The 16435-nt window shown below is 42.4% G+C and overlaps 1 protein-coding gene across 4 annotated transcripts in view; it reads right to left on the reverse strand.

The window, feature by feature from the left end:
• Positions 1-16146, reverse strand: part of EYA3 (EYA transcriptional coactivator and phosphatase 3) — a 40935-nt gene extending 24789 nt beyond the window's left edge. The window contains exons 1-6 of one of the 4 annotated variants that reach the window (XM_008631599.2): positions 15321-16146; positions 12870-12964; positions 6611-6654; positions 4479-4558; positions 1828-1894; positions 902-1044 (exon numbers count right to left, since the gene is read on the reverse strand). In XM_008631599.2, coding sequence (XP_008629821.1) covers positions 902-1044; positions 1828-1894; positions 4479-4558; positions 6611-6654; positions 12870-12902 — 367 coding nt within the window. In that variant the 5' untranslated portion in view covers positions 12903-12964; positions 15321-16146. The remainder of the gene's footprint in view (positions 1-901; positions 1045-1827; positions 1895-4478; positions 4559-6610; positions 6655-12869; positions 12965-15320) is intronic. The other 3 variants (XM_008631600.2, XM_017731569.1, XM_017731570.1) reach the window with 3 other exon arrangements.
• Between the last annotated feature and the right edge of the window lie 289 nt (positions 16147-16435).

A 16435-nucleotide genomic window follows, 5' to 3' on the forward strand; every position in this document is an offset into this window, starting at 1 on the left:
TCCTCCCCCCAGAGGCTGCTGGCCACTCCCCAGGCTCCCCGGGGAATGGGCACGGCCCCGAGGCTGCCAGAGCTCCAGGAGCGTTTGGGCAGCGCTGCCAGGGATGCCCAGGGTGGGGTTGTTGAGGTGTCTGGGCATGGCCAGGAGTTGAACTCAGTGATCCTTGAGGGTCCCTTCCAGCTCAGTACACTCTATGATTCTAATATACAGAATACAAGGAAAGACCAGGCAGTCTTTCACTAGCTAACCCACCCAGAAGTTACATATTTTTCTATCTGCACTACTCATCTTCAGTTCCCTTTATACACCATGGAGAAAACCCAGAGGTGTTTCCCCACCCATGCACAGGGTGGATAGCTCAAACCCTGTAATGGAGCTTTAGTGACAACACAAGTCTGACCCTTCAAGCATTTGCAAAGACTGCAATAGCTATCAAGAGGTCTCAGTTTTTAGAGCAAATTAAGCAAATTATTTGCCTAGTAAACTTGGAGACATTTTAGCATGAGCTCTCATTTGGTGAAAGATGAAATAAAAAGTCTTAATCTTGGACAACAAAAAGGAAAGGAAAAAGCAGAGAAGTTGTAGTATGGGGTGTTGTGTCATTTCACTAACAAAGAAACTGCACAAACACAGCCATATCACAACTGAAGACAATTATGAACCCAAGCCAAGAACCATATAACAAACTTCATGGGGAGAACCAAAGTAACAGCTTTGTAAGAAATCTTGTAAGTTGAAGTCCCATCATGAGATCAGTGCCCATCTACAATTTAAGCTAGGCACGTGGTCTCCTACAAACTCTTCTCTCCAACACACCTGGTTAAGCTTAACATTGGCTTTTTAATGAGACATAAAACAGTAATTGCAGGCACCAAAAAGTCTTTGAAAAGTCACTTTTTACCGAAAGGAGGTAGTCCGTAGGTCTGAGTGGTCTGGGGGTAGATGGTGTAGGGCTGGGACTGCTGTAGTGCTTGGTACTGAGGCTGACCAGGGTAAGGGCTCATTGTTTCCGATACTGGTACAGAAAGGATATGTGCATATGGCCTTAGTGAAAAGAGAGAACAAAAGTCAGAAAGAACTATTTACATTATGCATCTTTCAGCCTTCAAACCAGAAGACACATCAAAAAATTGCTCCAGAAAGGAGAAACTTCTCAGACTGACACATCCTCTTAGTGCAATAAGCTCCTTGTGCTTCCCAAGGCAAGCTCTTGAGTTAATAGATGCTGCCAGCTTCCTGCAGTGACACCAGGGAAACTCCCTCCTCCATGATGCCACAGTACCAGTGCTCATCCAGGACTGCAACGGCAGGGTGAGTTGGGAAGGACAAACTCCCCATTCCAACAGGCACAAGTAGTTAGTCCCATTTATCATGCCTTACTACACCAGACCCTAAAGCTACTGTAATAAAGCCGTATCTGTAAGAACCAATGGGACACACACAGAGACTACACAAAAACCAAGCAGCGGGGGCTAAAACCTATCCTGCTCCAACGGGCAGAATTACAAAGATCCATAAACACAGTGAATGATGAGAAAATCTTATATTCCCCTTGTACTTATCTATGTTTAATTTGTTTATTTGGCAAATATTATGTGCACTATTCACTATCATGTTAATTACTTGAAGGGGCTCATTTATCTTTGTGAACATAAAACAACAGTAACTAAAGTCAAAGGGTGAATTCTGTAAATTCAGTGTCCTCAGCAATGAGTATCTGTTGCCAGTAGTGAGATTTACAGCATTAGAGAAATGCATAAAGATACAAAAAGATTACTTCAGAAAGAAGTAAGAGTTACAGAACTGAGTAACAATTTCTTGACTTACTTTGCAGAATACATTTGTGAGGTATAATCATTTGATGACCTTGGGATATAATCAGTGCATGTCATAACTGAAAAAAAAATAGTTTGTGTAATTACAGAGGTGCTTTCAAAACCCAACAAATAAATACAAATATCAATACTTATGGTACATTTTAGTCAACACACAGGATTTACAAAGAGTTTTAGTGCCCTGAATATTTGTTTCAAAGCAAATTCTCAAAAACACACTGTTAAACTGGCACAAAAATGTTCTGCCAGCTCACAGCAGGTAGATCAGTCAATCACACTATTCCTCCCTGTGTAACAGTGCTCTTTATCAGCTGGTACTATAATTTTTTTGCAACTGTCGTAAAAAAAATTTGATTTCAGTCCATCCCAAAACCCTGCATATTTGCCAAAGGGGCTTCATCCACACCAAGCGTAACATTTCTGCGTCCTGGAGCAGAGACCAAATGCCTGTTTTGCCAAGCTTTCCTCTTCCTCTACGTACTCTACCCATGCACGGCTCCAGCAAACTGTCTTTCCTGTAAAAAGGAACAGCTCCAGCTCAATGAACTTAATCACACACAACCAGTGAAGCACAGCTGCAGTGCACATGGCCCAGAGATTCCTCTAAAGTAATCTGGTAGTTACATTCAACCAGATGTTTCTATTTTTCTGCTTGAATAAATCCACAACAATTGTACTCTGAAACTGGTAAGACAGAGCGGCTCAGCTGGCAACTCACAGAGGAAATGTTTCAAACGTTCTCACTCAGCACAGCCTGTGGCTCTAGTACACCTTGTGTGAGACAGCTCTGTTACAGCATTCCAGGTTGGGGTAGAGAAGGGGGCTTGGGCTCCTATGGCTTAATCCAAGAGCCATTAAACACCCCCTAGATTCACATGAACTGACCTGATTAAATACTCTGCTGTCCATCAAACTAGGAAAGCAACGATGGGCAGGACCCCAGCACTGAATTTGGCCCCGGGGCAGCCTGTCTGGCACATACCACCACCACAGTGCAGTATGCTGCTGGGAGCTACAACTTCTGTGACTGTGTATCTGCACGGTACATGGATTTATCAGTTCAGATCTAGAAGCACCATACCCAAACCCTTAGCAAACACGGCTGCACTGCTGTGGATCCAGCTGATTCCCCTTTGAAAGTAGACAAAGCACCCAGGGCTTGCCCAAGAGGTAAGCCAGGCTAACTGTATCCCCTTGTGTGGGCCCAGGGGCCCCACTCCTCTACCCCTACCATTGCAAGAGACCACACTTCCCTCTCCCTCTGGAGTGACTCAATTAACAGCCTTCAAAACAGCACAGGGTCATGGATAACAGCATACTCTACTCTGGGATTTGATCCAGATGCCAATAATGTGTTCAGAAAAGTTGGGCTTTCCGTATCAGACTTACATTATCATTCTTGTATGGCCACATAGTTAACTCTCCTGAGTTACACTGAGGAAAGCAAGACAGTCGCTACAGGCAACCCTAACCCTAATGTGCATTCTGCCACCTCAATAACCTTCTCTTTGTGTAATCTGAACACAAGCAGCTGAGCGGTACAAACCATCAAACCACACGTGCTGAACCTCCCAAATGAACCATGAATCACCTTCCTCTGCTCCTCAGTGTTTGCCCTTACTCATAGTGTGAAGCCCATGCAGCACAAGGATACAACACAGAAACACAGGGAACTTTTGGAACTAAAGGCTTTCCTTTAACACTTGTCAGTTCCCACATCCCTCCTGCAAAAATGTTTAGGATTTGTAGGGTTTTTTTAAAAAATGTCAATATTCATCTGAATAATTATGTAGTAATTATATTTCTAGAATTCCTGTTTATAAAAGTGCATATGAAGAATTAGGCAATGGTGTAAAAAAGCAAAAAATTCCACAATAACACTGCATGCAGTTTCTGGGATTTGTAAATGGCTTATCCAGTTAGGCAGCAGGTTCTGCAGGCTGAAATTTCTCCTAACTCCTGCAACATCACAGTACCTGGATTAAAATAGCAAAGATCAAATCAATTACAATGGAAAGTTACACCTTACATACCTTCAGCTAAGCTGAGCTGATTTACACTTTGAAATATGTATTGGCAGTCAAAGGTATTCCACGTAGGAATCTGACCTTCCTAATAACCTCCAGCCCTCTTTTTCCAAAAGAATGGATACACTCCACTTTTCATTTATTATGCAATCTTTGTATTCCCTGCCTGTTTCCTCTCTGTTTATTTCCTAGGAGCTTTCTACAGACATTCAATACAGTTCAGAGTCCAAGATGAAGTGTATGGCATATTGCTACAAAGGACCCAACCAGCTGTGTGGAGATAATGATTTTTAAAACATGTTTACAATAGGCATTATAATTGATGTTGACTCAACCCTCAAGAAGAATCATGTCTAAGGCAGATAAGACACGGCAGTACTCAGAAGCACCCAACAGCAAGCTGGGGGGTAGTGACACAAAAATACTTGTTAGAAACAGATATTTCCTTACCATCAGGCATTAACATTTTGCAAACACTACAGCAAACATTTACTTTACAACTGATAGTGAGGGCAGGCTAAGGATTACAAGGAGAAGACAAAGATTAAGGTTGATGAAGCGTGGTACCAGGGAAAGACGCGAGGAAAGACAACTGGAAAATTCCAGAGATACTCACTCTCACTGGACATGGGAAGGTTTGAACCAAGGTTTGAAGATTCAGTTTTCTGATCGCTGACTTCTGTGTTGCTCACATGACTGCCAGGACAACAAAGGCTCAGTATTAGCATTATGAACTCTTAAATTAACATCCTTGGGCATCATAACCCCAGGTTCAACCTTTCTGACCAAGGCAAACTAACTCTTCACAGAACCTAGCCCTGTGCTCTTTGCTATTTCATGAAGAGATTCTGAGAGAGAGATCTGCAGCTGGAATTAGACATCAAACTATATGGGGTTTGAGTGGCCAGGGCTTGGTAGAGGGGGGACTGCAGGGGTGGCTTCTGTGAGAAACACCCCTTGGAGCCTCCATTCCCCCAGGCTGCAGCAGCCGAGGAACTGCTGCCAGCAGTGGTGTGTGGCCCTGCTGCCACAGGCTCCCCTGCCCATGGGCATTGCCTCGCTGCTGGGTTTGTCCCTGAAGACCAGTGCTGAAACATCCTTGAACTGGGGGTCACTTCTGTACTTAAATATTTGCAGGTTACTGGATTATTTTGGATTTCTCCCACACTGTTTCAGTTCCATGTCAATGTTGCTTTGTTCACATATAGAGTAGAAAGTACAGGTAATTCCTGATTGAAATTGTTTTTTCCTTGCTGATTACCTTCCTGGCTTTAGTTTTATTAATGCTAGTTCTGCAACACATCTTTTCATGAGGCTTTCAGCCATCTGTGTGCTGTTCTGATATTCTGAGACTGAAGTTTCTCAAGGTAAAGGAGCCAAGGTAACTGTTTGCTGCTGCTGAAGGGGTACTTCCACTTGTAGATCAGGTGTGCACCAAGCATGGTGCTCCGTGCCTCCCTCCATGACCCGACTCTACTCAGCATCCCAACAAAAAACAACTGCACAGTTTTGTGTTGGATGAGCAAATTAAACTCTCAGGAAGAGCCTAAAGGTGCCTGAGCTGACCTGCACAGGGAGCAGGAGGCTGTATGAGAAATAAACCCAAATCTTACCACACCTTCCCCCACCCCACCCTGCTTTCTGGGCCCAACTTCTGATTTTCTCTCCCTCCTCCACCCCCCGCAGTGCAGGGGAATGGGAGAAACAGGTCCAATAACTTCTTTTAAACTAATCCATTGGTCAAACCTAAAATCATGTATATTTATCAAAACAGAGCCAGAATATTTAAACAGTATATTTAATTGAGTTAGAAATGCAACTTTATCCCTCCCCATCTTCTATTTTTAAATACTGGATGTCTACAATTTTAAAATACAAGGATGTTTACACTCAAATCTTGAGCTCGCTGTGCCTGCAGGGAAGCTGTTGTCATGCTGAGGCAGGGTGACTCAGAGGTAGAAGGGAGAGCACCTCAACATGTTCAGACGTGCCCATGCTGCCCTCGGGTCCTTTCTACCCAAGAGAGGGGAAAAAACCCTCCCTAGGATGTGACTCCTCTGATCTCAGATGGGCCAGAAAGGGAGCTTGGGTGATTAGCTCAAATTTCTAACTTTTAGAATATACCATGTCCACTCCTGCAGAAATGGCATGTTTCCTCCTTGCTCCTATTGGAATGGCAGAGACTCCAAAGAGAAATCTTTCTTCACTGTATTTGCTGCTACTCAGAGAAAGAGAAAAAATCCTAATATAGCTATTCTCATTATAAGTAGTAATAATAATAGTTAATTCCTAAATACAATACCCATCAGAAAGCATCTACTGAGGCTAAAAATAGTATCACACAACAGCTTTAAATAGGAGACGCTACCAAATCAAGAGTTTCATTTCTCAAAGCAGTTTTCCACACAGGTTCACTAAGAATAGTAGCACAGATATTATTAAAATATCCCGAGTCTCACCAAATTAAACACATGTTATGTGCAGTACGTGACAGTCTCAATCTGTGAAAGATGGGCATGATGATGCCTTTAAGACTCTGTGTAGCCACTTTCATAAAAGCTTTATACTGTAGGGGCAGCTAATTATTTTTTATTGGGAACTTAATATTATACCAAATACAAATGCAGCTACATTTGCCGTAGATCTGTAAAAAATAAATCAAGAGGCAAATTTCTAAAATGAAAGCTTTATAATTGTAAAAGACCATAAAGAACTGTTCCACACTAAAATCAAATTTAAATCCCATACCTCAGGCTCTGTTCTCTGGATTCCTGCATCTTGGCTTTTTTCACCTGCGAAGACAAAAACATTCAGAGCTACAACTAACACAGGCTGAGGGTTCACAGTGGTGGCTAAATACACAGCCTTGTCCTGCACTCCAGAATTCACCAGTGGGCTCTTCACCTCTAAACAAGCCTTTTCCTAATTAGAAAACAAGGGCTGACACTGGATCTTTTATAGCGGAATTGTCATGTTAGTTATGTAATTAACAGGTGCTGAGATATACAGCCACAAAAACAGCTGGTAAGGACAATTCTGTGGAAATTGAATAAAAAAGTCATAAATTTTAACAAAATCTTATTCTGCATGGATTCAGCCATAACCTTTGCTCTCTTCCCCCTATATTCTAATCTTGCACAAAAATAGGAACATGAATGCTTTTGCTGTAATAAATTAGGAGTTTTGACTCCTGACTAAAACCAATACAGCATTTATTGTCATTTTGTAGGTTCCAGCTGGATCCTGTTCCTGTACCGGGTATTACATCACAGACAGCACTGCCTTGAACACAAATTCGGTTTTTGCAGGCTACAAACATTACTGTGAAACCCTCAGGAGGATGCCAGGGTCAGTGCCTGGATACACAGGCTTCTTTTTCCACACCTTCTCCCTCTAAGCAGGAAGTTTTACAGCCTTCCACATTTCCTGAGCAGGTTTAGATGCCAGACTTGCACCATCAGTATCATCCCAGCCCCTACAGGGCACTCAAGCACTGTTTAGCAGGTCTTCTGTGAAAAGGGGTCTGGGAAGGTACATGCTAGGTACCAGACTGCATGGACTCCAAAGAATAAACCTTTCACCATGTTATTCACATTTTCTTTCTCGGGTGAATATAAATAAAAGGTGAGGGAAATGCAATTTGACCATGAGAGGTCAAAATGTGCTTTAAAAAAAGAAGTAGTAACATACAAGTGAATTCCTGTTGGGCAAGAGGAGCTGGGAGGCAGGGGGGCAAAAAAGGCTCAAGGTCACAAGGGGAAAGGATGGGAAGGAGAAAGCTGAAAGGGCAATCTTCTCTCCCTGAGGAAGTTACCAGTATTCCAGAGCTCAGTCTGCTTTCATCTCTGTACTAGTCTCAGTGTCTCTTCCCTCTGGCACTCACTGCAGAACACTACAAACTTCAATAGCACTCATTACACCACAGAGAAGGCAAAGGAATGACAAGACTATGGCAGTACAATGATATCATACAGCCTCAAACCTCCTGCACTTTTAACTTCAACTTGAGCAAAGAGCTGGTCACAGTCATTGACATGAACTCCTGGGGTGGTTCTCTAGCCCACAGCTTCACAGACTTCTCCAGAGTCCTCCTCCTGCCTGCCCAGGAACACATATTACTTCTGGTCCACATCACCACAAGGTCCTGCACCCAAAGGGTCTGCACCAGTCTTCCCCACCCAAAGACAATGTCAACTACAACACTATGGGAAAGCAGACATATGTTACCCCAGCTGTCTCAGGCACCAAGTTACCAGCTATCATCCATTCATGGCGCCTCTCAACTCCTCCTGTCATCCTTCTGCCTTGCAGCAAATGCTCCAGCCCTTCCCTGGGACCCTGCCAACCTGCTTCTGAGCAGGGACCTCAGCCATCAACACCAGCAGAAAGCTCAGGATGCCAAACTGCCCACAGGGTTCTTTAGGAAAAGAGACAGAAAAAAACTAGTCACACCAAAAAAAGTAAGGGCAAACTGCTTCAGACCAAAATAACATGGAGGATAAAACTAAAAATTAACTTTAGAGTTGGCAGCTTGAATTTTAGACTTCACAGGATTTTACTGCTGTTTCCAGTCAGGTACTCGATACGATCAGATGTCCGCAACTTCAGTAGTTTGTGGTTTGTTAATATGGAAGGTGAACAGAGAAACCAGCTCACTTACAAAAATGCCCAAACCAAGCCCTCTGCCCCAAAGGAAGCGAAGTTTTGTATGAACACATCAGTTTTATTGCTGTTTTCACCAAAACTAGAACAGGAGAGCTGTTCCTAAGACACCTCACAGCAGACAGGACTTGAGCTCAAAGCCCCACTCTGCTGCTCTGCCCACTGGACTGGAACTTCTCTCTGAATGAGTATCTACAGCACAAGGCCATCATGGCTTGTTCTCCCACGATGGGAGATCTTCCTCCTCTGCCAAACCATGCCCTCAGTGATGCACAGTGATCAGTATTTTACATTGTTCCATGGCACGGAGTTGGAACTAGATGATTTTTAAGGTCCCATCCAACCCAAACCAGCCTATAATTTTATGATAGGAGTTTAAGTCAATTGTTAAATTCATTAAAAAAAAAAAAATCAGTAAATATCTGGAGATGTTTTCATCCTCTCTTTTTTAAATGGCCCTGGAATGTCATAGCCATTGTGACTGTGCAGCGGAAGTCAAGCCAAACTGCAATTTTGGATGTCAGCTTACCATGTCCTGGCCTCAGCTGGCCAGCCTTGGCTTGTTCCCACCTTGGGAGGTTTTTAAAAGAAATTGTCCCTAATGTCTTAATGCTGTGCAGTAACATTTACAAAATTGTGACACTTCAGTGGGATGCAAACCCAATTTACAAAATCTTGATCCTTCAGTGGGATGCAAACTCACTGTTCTACCCATCACTAATCACTGCAATTTATACTACAAATTGAAGTGGGAGGGAACAGCTTTCAACAGACTTTCATGGCCTTAGAAAGCTTTTTCTTTGTTTCCTGGCACGTCTTAAAACATATTTAATGCAGGAACAGCACCTAGTAACCATAACATAAGGCTGATGTCTGGGGCACAAGGAGGGAGTACTGTCAAGATGTGCTTCTCTCCCACCTGGGTCTTGCCAAGACTCCAACTCCAAACCCTACCTGGGCACCTGTGCATCCTTCTCCTGCATGAACCATAGAAAAGGCTGTGGAAATCTCTTCAAACACCTTCTTTCAACATACACTTCCCCCTGAAAATCTTTGGAGAGATGCAGAAAGGTTTTTTGCTCCCTCTCAAGTGACAAGATCACAGTTCAAAGACTTTTCATAGAATCCCAGAATGGTTTGGGTTGGAAGGGCCCTAAAAGTTCATCTTGTCCCAGCCCCTCTGCCATGGGCAGGGACACCTTCCACTATCCCAGGTTGCTCCAAGCCCCATCCAACCTGGCCTGGGACACTTCCAGGGATGGGGAAGCCACAGCTTCTCTGGGCAGCCTGTGCCAGGGCCTCACCATCCTCACAGGGAAGAGCTTCTTCCTAACATCTAATCTAAATCTAATTTAAACCTACTCTCTTTTAGTTTGAGGCTATTCCCCATGGTCCTGTTCCTACCCTTGCACACAGCTCCTCACCAGACTTCTTATAGGCCCCCTTCAAGTACTGAAAGGATGCAGAAGTGAATTCATTCTTTTTAAAAATAAGGGATGAAAAAAGAGATAAAAAGAAAAAAGAAATTAAAACAAGGAAAAAGATGGGGTCTACCTCAGGGATTCATGTTTCAGCTTTAGCAACTGCAAAGGTTCACTCTCTAAGCTGTTCTGCTGCACTACAAGTGACATGTCTCCTAAGGTACATCTTTTCTCCTACCTTCATCTTCCTATTTCCCACTGGTTTGTGGCTTACATTGATTTTTGTAAGAAAAGAAAAAGAAAGAAAGAAAGAAAAAAAAAGCAGAAAGGGAAAAAAAAGCGCCAAATGGCACATTCTAGCTGATCCTTGCTCCCAAATCACAAATTTCTATCACTGAAAATCCAAGTAATGCTGGAAAGCTCTGTTCCTGCCTCTGAAAGACTGGAGGTCAGTCGTATTTACTGAGCCATACACAAAGTCTTCCTCCCGACATCAAGAGAACAGGTAGTCTACAAATGAATCCAACTCTGACTGACATCCATGGATAATTTCCAAGCCTGAGCAGACACAGGGACACTCCTCACTCCCAGCTCATCACCGAGCAGGGCAATAACTTTGAGACAACGCTGCCCAAGCCGTTGGGGAGCACAGCTGGGCTGCTGTGGCTGGAGCAGGGGACAGCACACATTCAGGGACAAGGGGTATTATTGCCAACCTCTCGCTAATTTCAATTAGGAAAAAACAGTGTATTTCTGGAGCCCTTTCCAACACATTCCTCTCCCCACCATGGACCCAGGCTTGCCCTCGCTGTCTGATGTGAGTGAGCAGTCATTCCAAACACACAGAGACCCGCTGGGTGTCTGCAGTGAGGCTCGCACAAGTTCACTGTCCTTTATAAAAAACATTTTGTCATTTCCTAGTATTAAGAATTAAAATAAGTATTATAAAAATTAACTACCTCCACCCACAACGCATTCAACAAGTGAGAGATTACTATACAGAATCACTTCTAAAAACTAATCCAGATTAATAATTTATTATAAATTCTGAATCTGTTTTCTAGCCCTGCAGTATGCACAGAAACTGTTTTCATTCTAATACAGACTTGAAGAGGGAAGAAACACTCAAAAACCAGGGACCAAAGCTATGGCCATACAACATGCCAGAGAGCAGTACAGAACTGAGTGATCAGTCTAACACTGAGCTAGAAAAAACACATTTTGGGAGCAATTATTACTATCAGTCCACATCAACATAACAAAACTACCCATCTTTTTTAATTAATTTTTTTTAAAGTAAAATACACTGAACTTGAAGTTCGATGACTTTTCTACAGGCTCCTTTCTGTCTTCAGTTATCAACAGTTTGCCATAAACATTATTTTTTGAAGTAACTTACTAATCTTGTCCCTGTGATTTAAGAAAAACAAAACATTTGGGAAAGAAATTAAGTGTGCACAATACCATCACTGGGTGATTCAGCTGACAGGATTTTGCAAAGCTGACCTCAGTTTCCTTTTATTTTTTTACTTAAAGAAAATTCACATGTTTCAGGAATGGTCTCACTATACAAAAAAGAAAACAAAATTTTCTTTCCATTTCCTCCTGCAAGAATGTTCCACTCTACCCAAAATACTGCCTCACTTATTCATTATGATCCATCTAGTCTTATATTCTGTCACAGAATGACTGACTGGTATCAGATACTTGAAAGAAATTACCAAGAAAATCTTTAGCTGAATATTACAACAGAATCTGCTTAAAGGACACTCCACTGAAAATTAGCTGTACCCTATTGCTTGTGCCCTGAAGAATAAAGACAGTTTTCATGGTATAAGGATGTAATTTCCTTTTTTAGTACATTTTTAAACTCTTCAAATAGCTGGAATACAAACTATATGGTTTTGCTACTTAGTTTCACATTTCATGGATATTACTCAGGCCCATCATCTGCAGATTGTGACAAGCCAGGTTCTAAATAATTTTAAGTTTACATTTCCATTTCATTTGACTTAGTTCCTAAGCCATAAAATTGCATAAATGACATTACAATGTATTTTCTAACTAGTTTAACTGAAGAACATTGAATTCTCACATTAAAAAGGCATCAAAATCTTTTCAATTAGAACACATGCAAAGTGCCCTCAAGCACATTATTCTGTTTCTGTGTGCATTTGACAAGGCCTCCAAGATTACAAGCATCACTCCCATGGTAATTTGGCAATTTCTTGTTGAGTCTGCACCAGGTTTATTTTGGGAACAGAACATTAATACAAATATTTCTGCTTAATTCCTTTGCTATTGTATTTTAGATAGGCAATTTAATTCATCTCGTATTGTATTGATAATTCTCTACCCAACACTCCTGTGCTGTGTTAATATCAGTTATTGATAATGCAAACAGTACTGCAAATACTTCACAAATACGTAGCAACTTTAACCTTCCCACATGCTTCCCTACCCCAACGTACTGTTACATTAGGCATTAAAAAATGCCTTCCACTTGTGGAAACAATGAATTGCGGGATCTTTTCAAGATCTCAAGCATAAGAAGAATTAAAGACTACATACCCTGTAATAACCAGCATGCAGATTTTGTCCCTAAAATAGTAAATTTTATTTTCTCTACAACAGGCTTAAAATAAGTCTGGTTTTCTGAGCATAGCAGGTAATCTTTGCATGCATAGAAACATCACAGAGTTCAAGTATACATAACTATTCCTTTATTACTACAGCCTGTACAATTATAGTAAATTAAATGTACAGCACATTTTACAAACAACAAAATGCTTTTTGTCCTCTGGATAAATATACTAAGTATAAGCCTTCTTTTCCAGTATTAGTTAAAATAACTGTATACTGAATTTGTGAGATCACAAATTTGTTTTATATTTTCATTTTTAGTCTTTTTTAAATGTACTTACTGGTTGTTCGGGTAAGTCTTGTGGCTCTTCCATGGGTATTACTATTTTAATGCTTAAATGATTCAAATCGTGTGTTCCTCAGCAGTCTTCAAGTCCTGTTAAAAAAAGGTGTTCATAGCTTTATGTACTTTTGGGGGGTCTTATCATGTAGGCTATCAGAGAATATTAATTGTTATATACTCCTCCCACAAAAGTCGTGTGGCCATCTCCCAAATAAAATACAAAACTCATATATGGAAAGATTTCATAAACAAGGGATTTAGCTTTAAGCTTTGAAGATACAGATTTTTCATGCACATGGTACATTTCTACATCATTTACTCGGACCACACTGACTGCAGAAGCTAATACACTAATCAGACACGTGCACCGTGATTTTAAAGACACTTTAAATGATCAAGTCTGGTCTACTAGGTCAGTAAACAGCATGATTCAATCTAACCTGTTTTAATTTAGAACATTTATATAACAATCAAAAAAAATCAGGACAAGACTGTACACCTAAATGCATTTACACACAGTGCTGTTCCTTGCCAAATTCGCAAAGCAAGTTCTTTATTTCAACTGCACCTTTCAAAAAGAGAAGTTTGATGAAATTTTATAAAATAATTTTTATTTTGGAAGCATTTAGCAGAGAAATCTTATATCTTACACCAAAAAGCTGCTATCTTCCAGGGGCTTAAAATCATGAAAAAGAAATTTTGCAGAATATTTTCACAACCTGATTAACTTTTGCAATTTGCTGGGCAAAAGATAAAGGCCTGCGTCCTCCTGGCTTCCCCCTCTGCCCACATGACGTGCATGAGCAGTATGACCTGTGTTTTTGCTCTTTCCCCTTCTCATTTTGGAGCCATTTTATTAAAATCAACCCCAACCTCTTCAGAGCAGCTTTTCCTGAGCTGCCTCCTCTGCCACCCCAGCAGCGCCTGCTCTGCCACACGCCCACACAGCACAACTTCAGGGGATTACAGAAATTAGAAAAAATGCTGTAAAACACTTAGCGGGTTGGAGAAATTAAATCCAGAGACTTTCTGTGCTGAGGTACAACCAATTCCTGCCTCCACAGCCCCAAAAGTCTGTCTCTAAGTGTCTGTGGAAATGCAAAAGGCCATTTTATCAACTGCTCTTTCTTCTAGGACCTTCTGTTTTCCCATCCTGTTCGGAGCATTCAGGCACCTTCAAATCATGGAACTATCCCCACACAAAGTGACTGACTGAACTAGTTTACAGAAGTAACTTTCTGGTGTCCTAAAAACCATGTCTCTGTCCCCTCCCTGGCTCCTGCCAGACCTACTTAACCTGCCAGCACATGCAGCCCGCCCGCAGCCAAGTCCCACATGCCAGCCGCAGGGATGCTATGCAGCCTGGAATAATTTCATATTACCCATGAAAACACAAAGCGTTTCTCCCTTATCTGAGGACAGGCCTTATGTGCCAGCGTGTATTGTACGTGCCAGGATAAAATTTCATTGAGGGTTTGAGGATTTTGCAAGGCTGCCACCCCTAATCAAAGCTACTTACCCTTATTGCCTGAACTCTAAATCAACTGAATTCACAATTAGTCTCGTCCATAACTCAGGTTCTTTGGAAACGACCCTATTCACAACACACAAGAAAGTCTACAATACAAAGCTCTACTGTTATCTTTACAGTTTTTTCTCCATCAGTTTCAATTGTTTTATTTTAAATATAAATCTTATTTCTTTTATTTTTTGTAGAAATAACAGAGAAAAATCAGGTCCGAAGAGAAACTCTGCCACTGAGAGATTATAAAAAGGAGTACAGAATACAATGGCCAAGAGCAAGAAGATTTGGAATTCATACCTAGAGGTCCTGTCCCTCATCCTTCACTTCTCTTATTTAACCCTGTTTTGTTGTGTAATTTCATAGAAAAATCCCAAACTAAACTCTTCAGTACAGAAAAACATTTTGCGTTCCACTGATCCACACAGCAGTAACTTCCCATGCCATGCTTTGCTTAAAGGCTGCGAGTAGTTTTACAATTTTGGTTTTGAGAAGGATCTAAATAGTTACAAAGGCAAAAAGATTCCCAGAGCCCCATTTAATACGTTACATGCATGAAGAAAACACTCTTCCCAAGTAAGTCAGGCACCTTGTAGCACCTGGAAGCAGATGACTGAACCAAAGCAGGTGAACAGTAAGTGCCTGCCTTAATGGCAGGTAGAACTTGGCCTCTGGTGGCTTCATGCCTTCTCCCAGGGAAGTGAGAACTCCAAGTGAGAACTTGGCCTAGGGTGGCTTCATGCCTTCCCTGTACCTCCAGAAACAGCAGCACGGGCAGAGGACACCTCACACTCGAGGTGTGCCCAAGGCTGTCGTTCCACAGACCAAGCAGCAGTGTGTGTCTGGGTGAAATGGAGGCACTGAACTTCACACCTGGGAGCAAGGGGTGAGGGCACCCTCCCCCAGCCAAGGTCAGCAGCAACTTACACTGGTGTGGGAGAAGGGAGAGCTCCTGCCTCTCCCCACCTCCCGCAGCCCACTCCTGCCTGCCTGACACTCCCTCCTTCACGGCCACCAGAGGCTTGTGTGGTTGAACAGCAGTCTGGATGTAGGATCTGCTAAGGGAAAAGAAAGAGAAAGAAAAGAAAAACCAGAGAGACCCAAGCACAATCTTTTCTGCTAAGCTGCTGTCAGGGAGATCAGCTCTGGCCCTGCACAGCCCTGTTCCAGGGGAGCAAGCAGGACGTGGGTCAGAAAAAACATGCAAGCAGAGCACCAGGATGTGCCTTTTCAGCCACAGTCATGGTAAATGAAACCATAATTTTACCATCTACTTGATGTTTCACTTCGATGAAACAGAGACATCAGTCATGGTGATAAACATACAACAGGCTTTTCACCTCTATCACCCACTCAGTCACCGGGTTCTCATGCAGAGCAGGCACACATCTTCTTGTGACTGGGCACAGAAAGCAGCAAGTCCTTGGATCGTGCTATGGCAAGTACCTCTCCCTGCCACTCTCCTCCCGCACTGAGAGGCTGAGTGAAGCTGCTGTCAGCTCCAGGGCCGAATCCACAAGGAGGAGGATCCAGGGAGCAGCTGCTCCTGCCCCGCTCCACCACAGCTAATCCCCAGCTGCCCTTCAGCCAGCCCCAGCCCTTGGCAGGAACAAGCCCCAGGTGCCCGAGCTCCTCCAGGTGCTGTTGGACACCTCCTTACCCAGCAGCACAGGTCTGAACTGCCCAGAGCTTGGCTTTCCCAAAAAACAAACCCAGCATCTTGCACCTGCTCAGCCTGAGCTGCCTCAGAGGAGCACACTGAGCTAGCAGCTCACCAGCAACAAAGATGATTTTTAAAAACTGAAAATACACAACACTGATTTTTTGTTGGGGTTTTTTAGGGGGTTTCCTTGGTTGTTTTTTTTCTTCTTGCACATCAAATTTCAAAATTAGATTTTTAACTTGCATAAAACTCAAGGTAACTGCACTTCAGGTAAGCTTATCACCCATTATTACGGAACATTTTTAAACCCTAAGTGAACACAGCAGCAGAGCTATCAAAGAAGATCTTTGATATGTTCAGTTCTGCAGAGAGCCCAAAC

The sequence above is a fragment of the Corvus brachyrhynchos genome, unplaced genomic scaffold, assembly GCF_000691975.1.
Source record: "Corvus brachyrhynchos isolate BGI_N302 unplaced genomic scaffold, ASM69197v1 scaffold454, whole genome shotgun sequence".
Classification (NCBI taxonomy): domain Eukaryota; kingdom Metazoa; phylum Chordata; class Aves; order Passeriformes; family Corvidae; genus Corvus; species Corvus brachyrhynchos.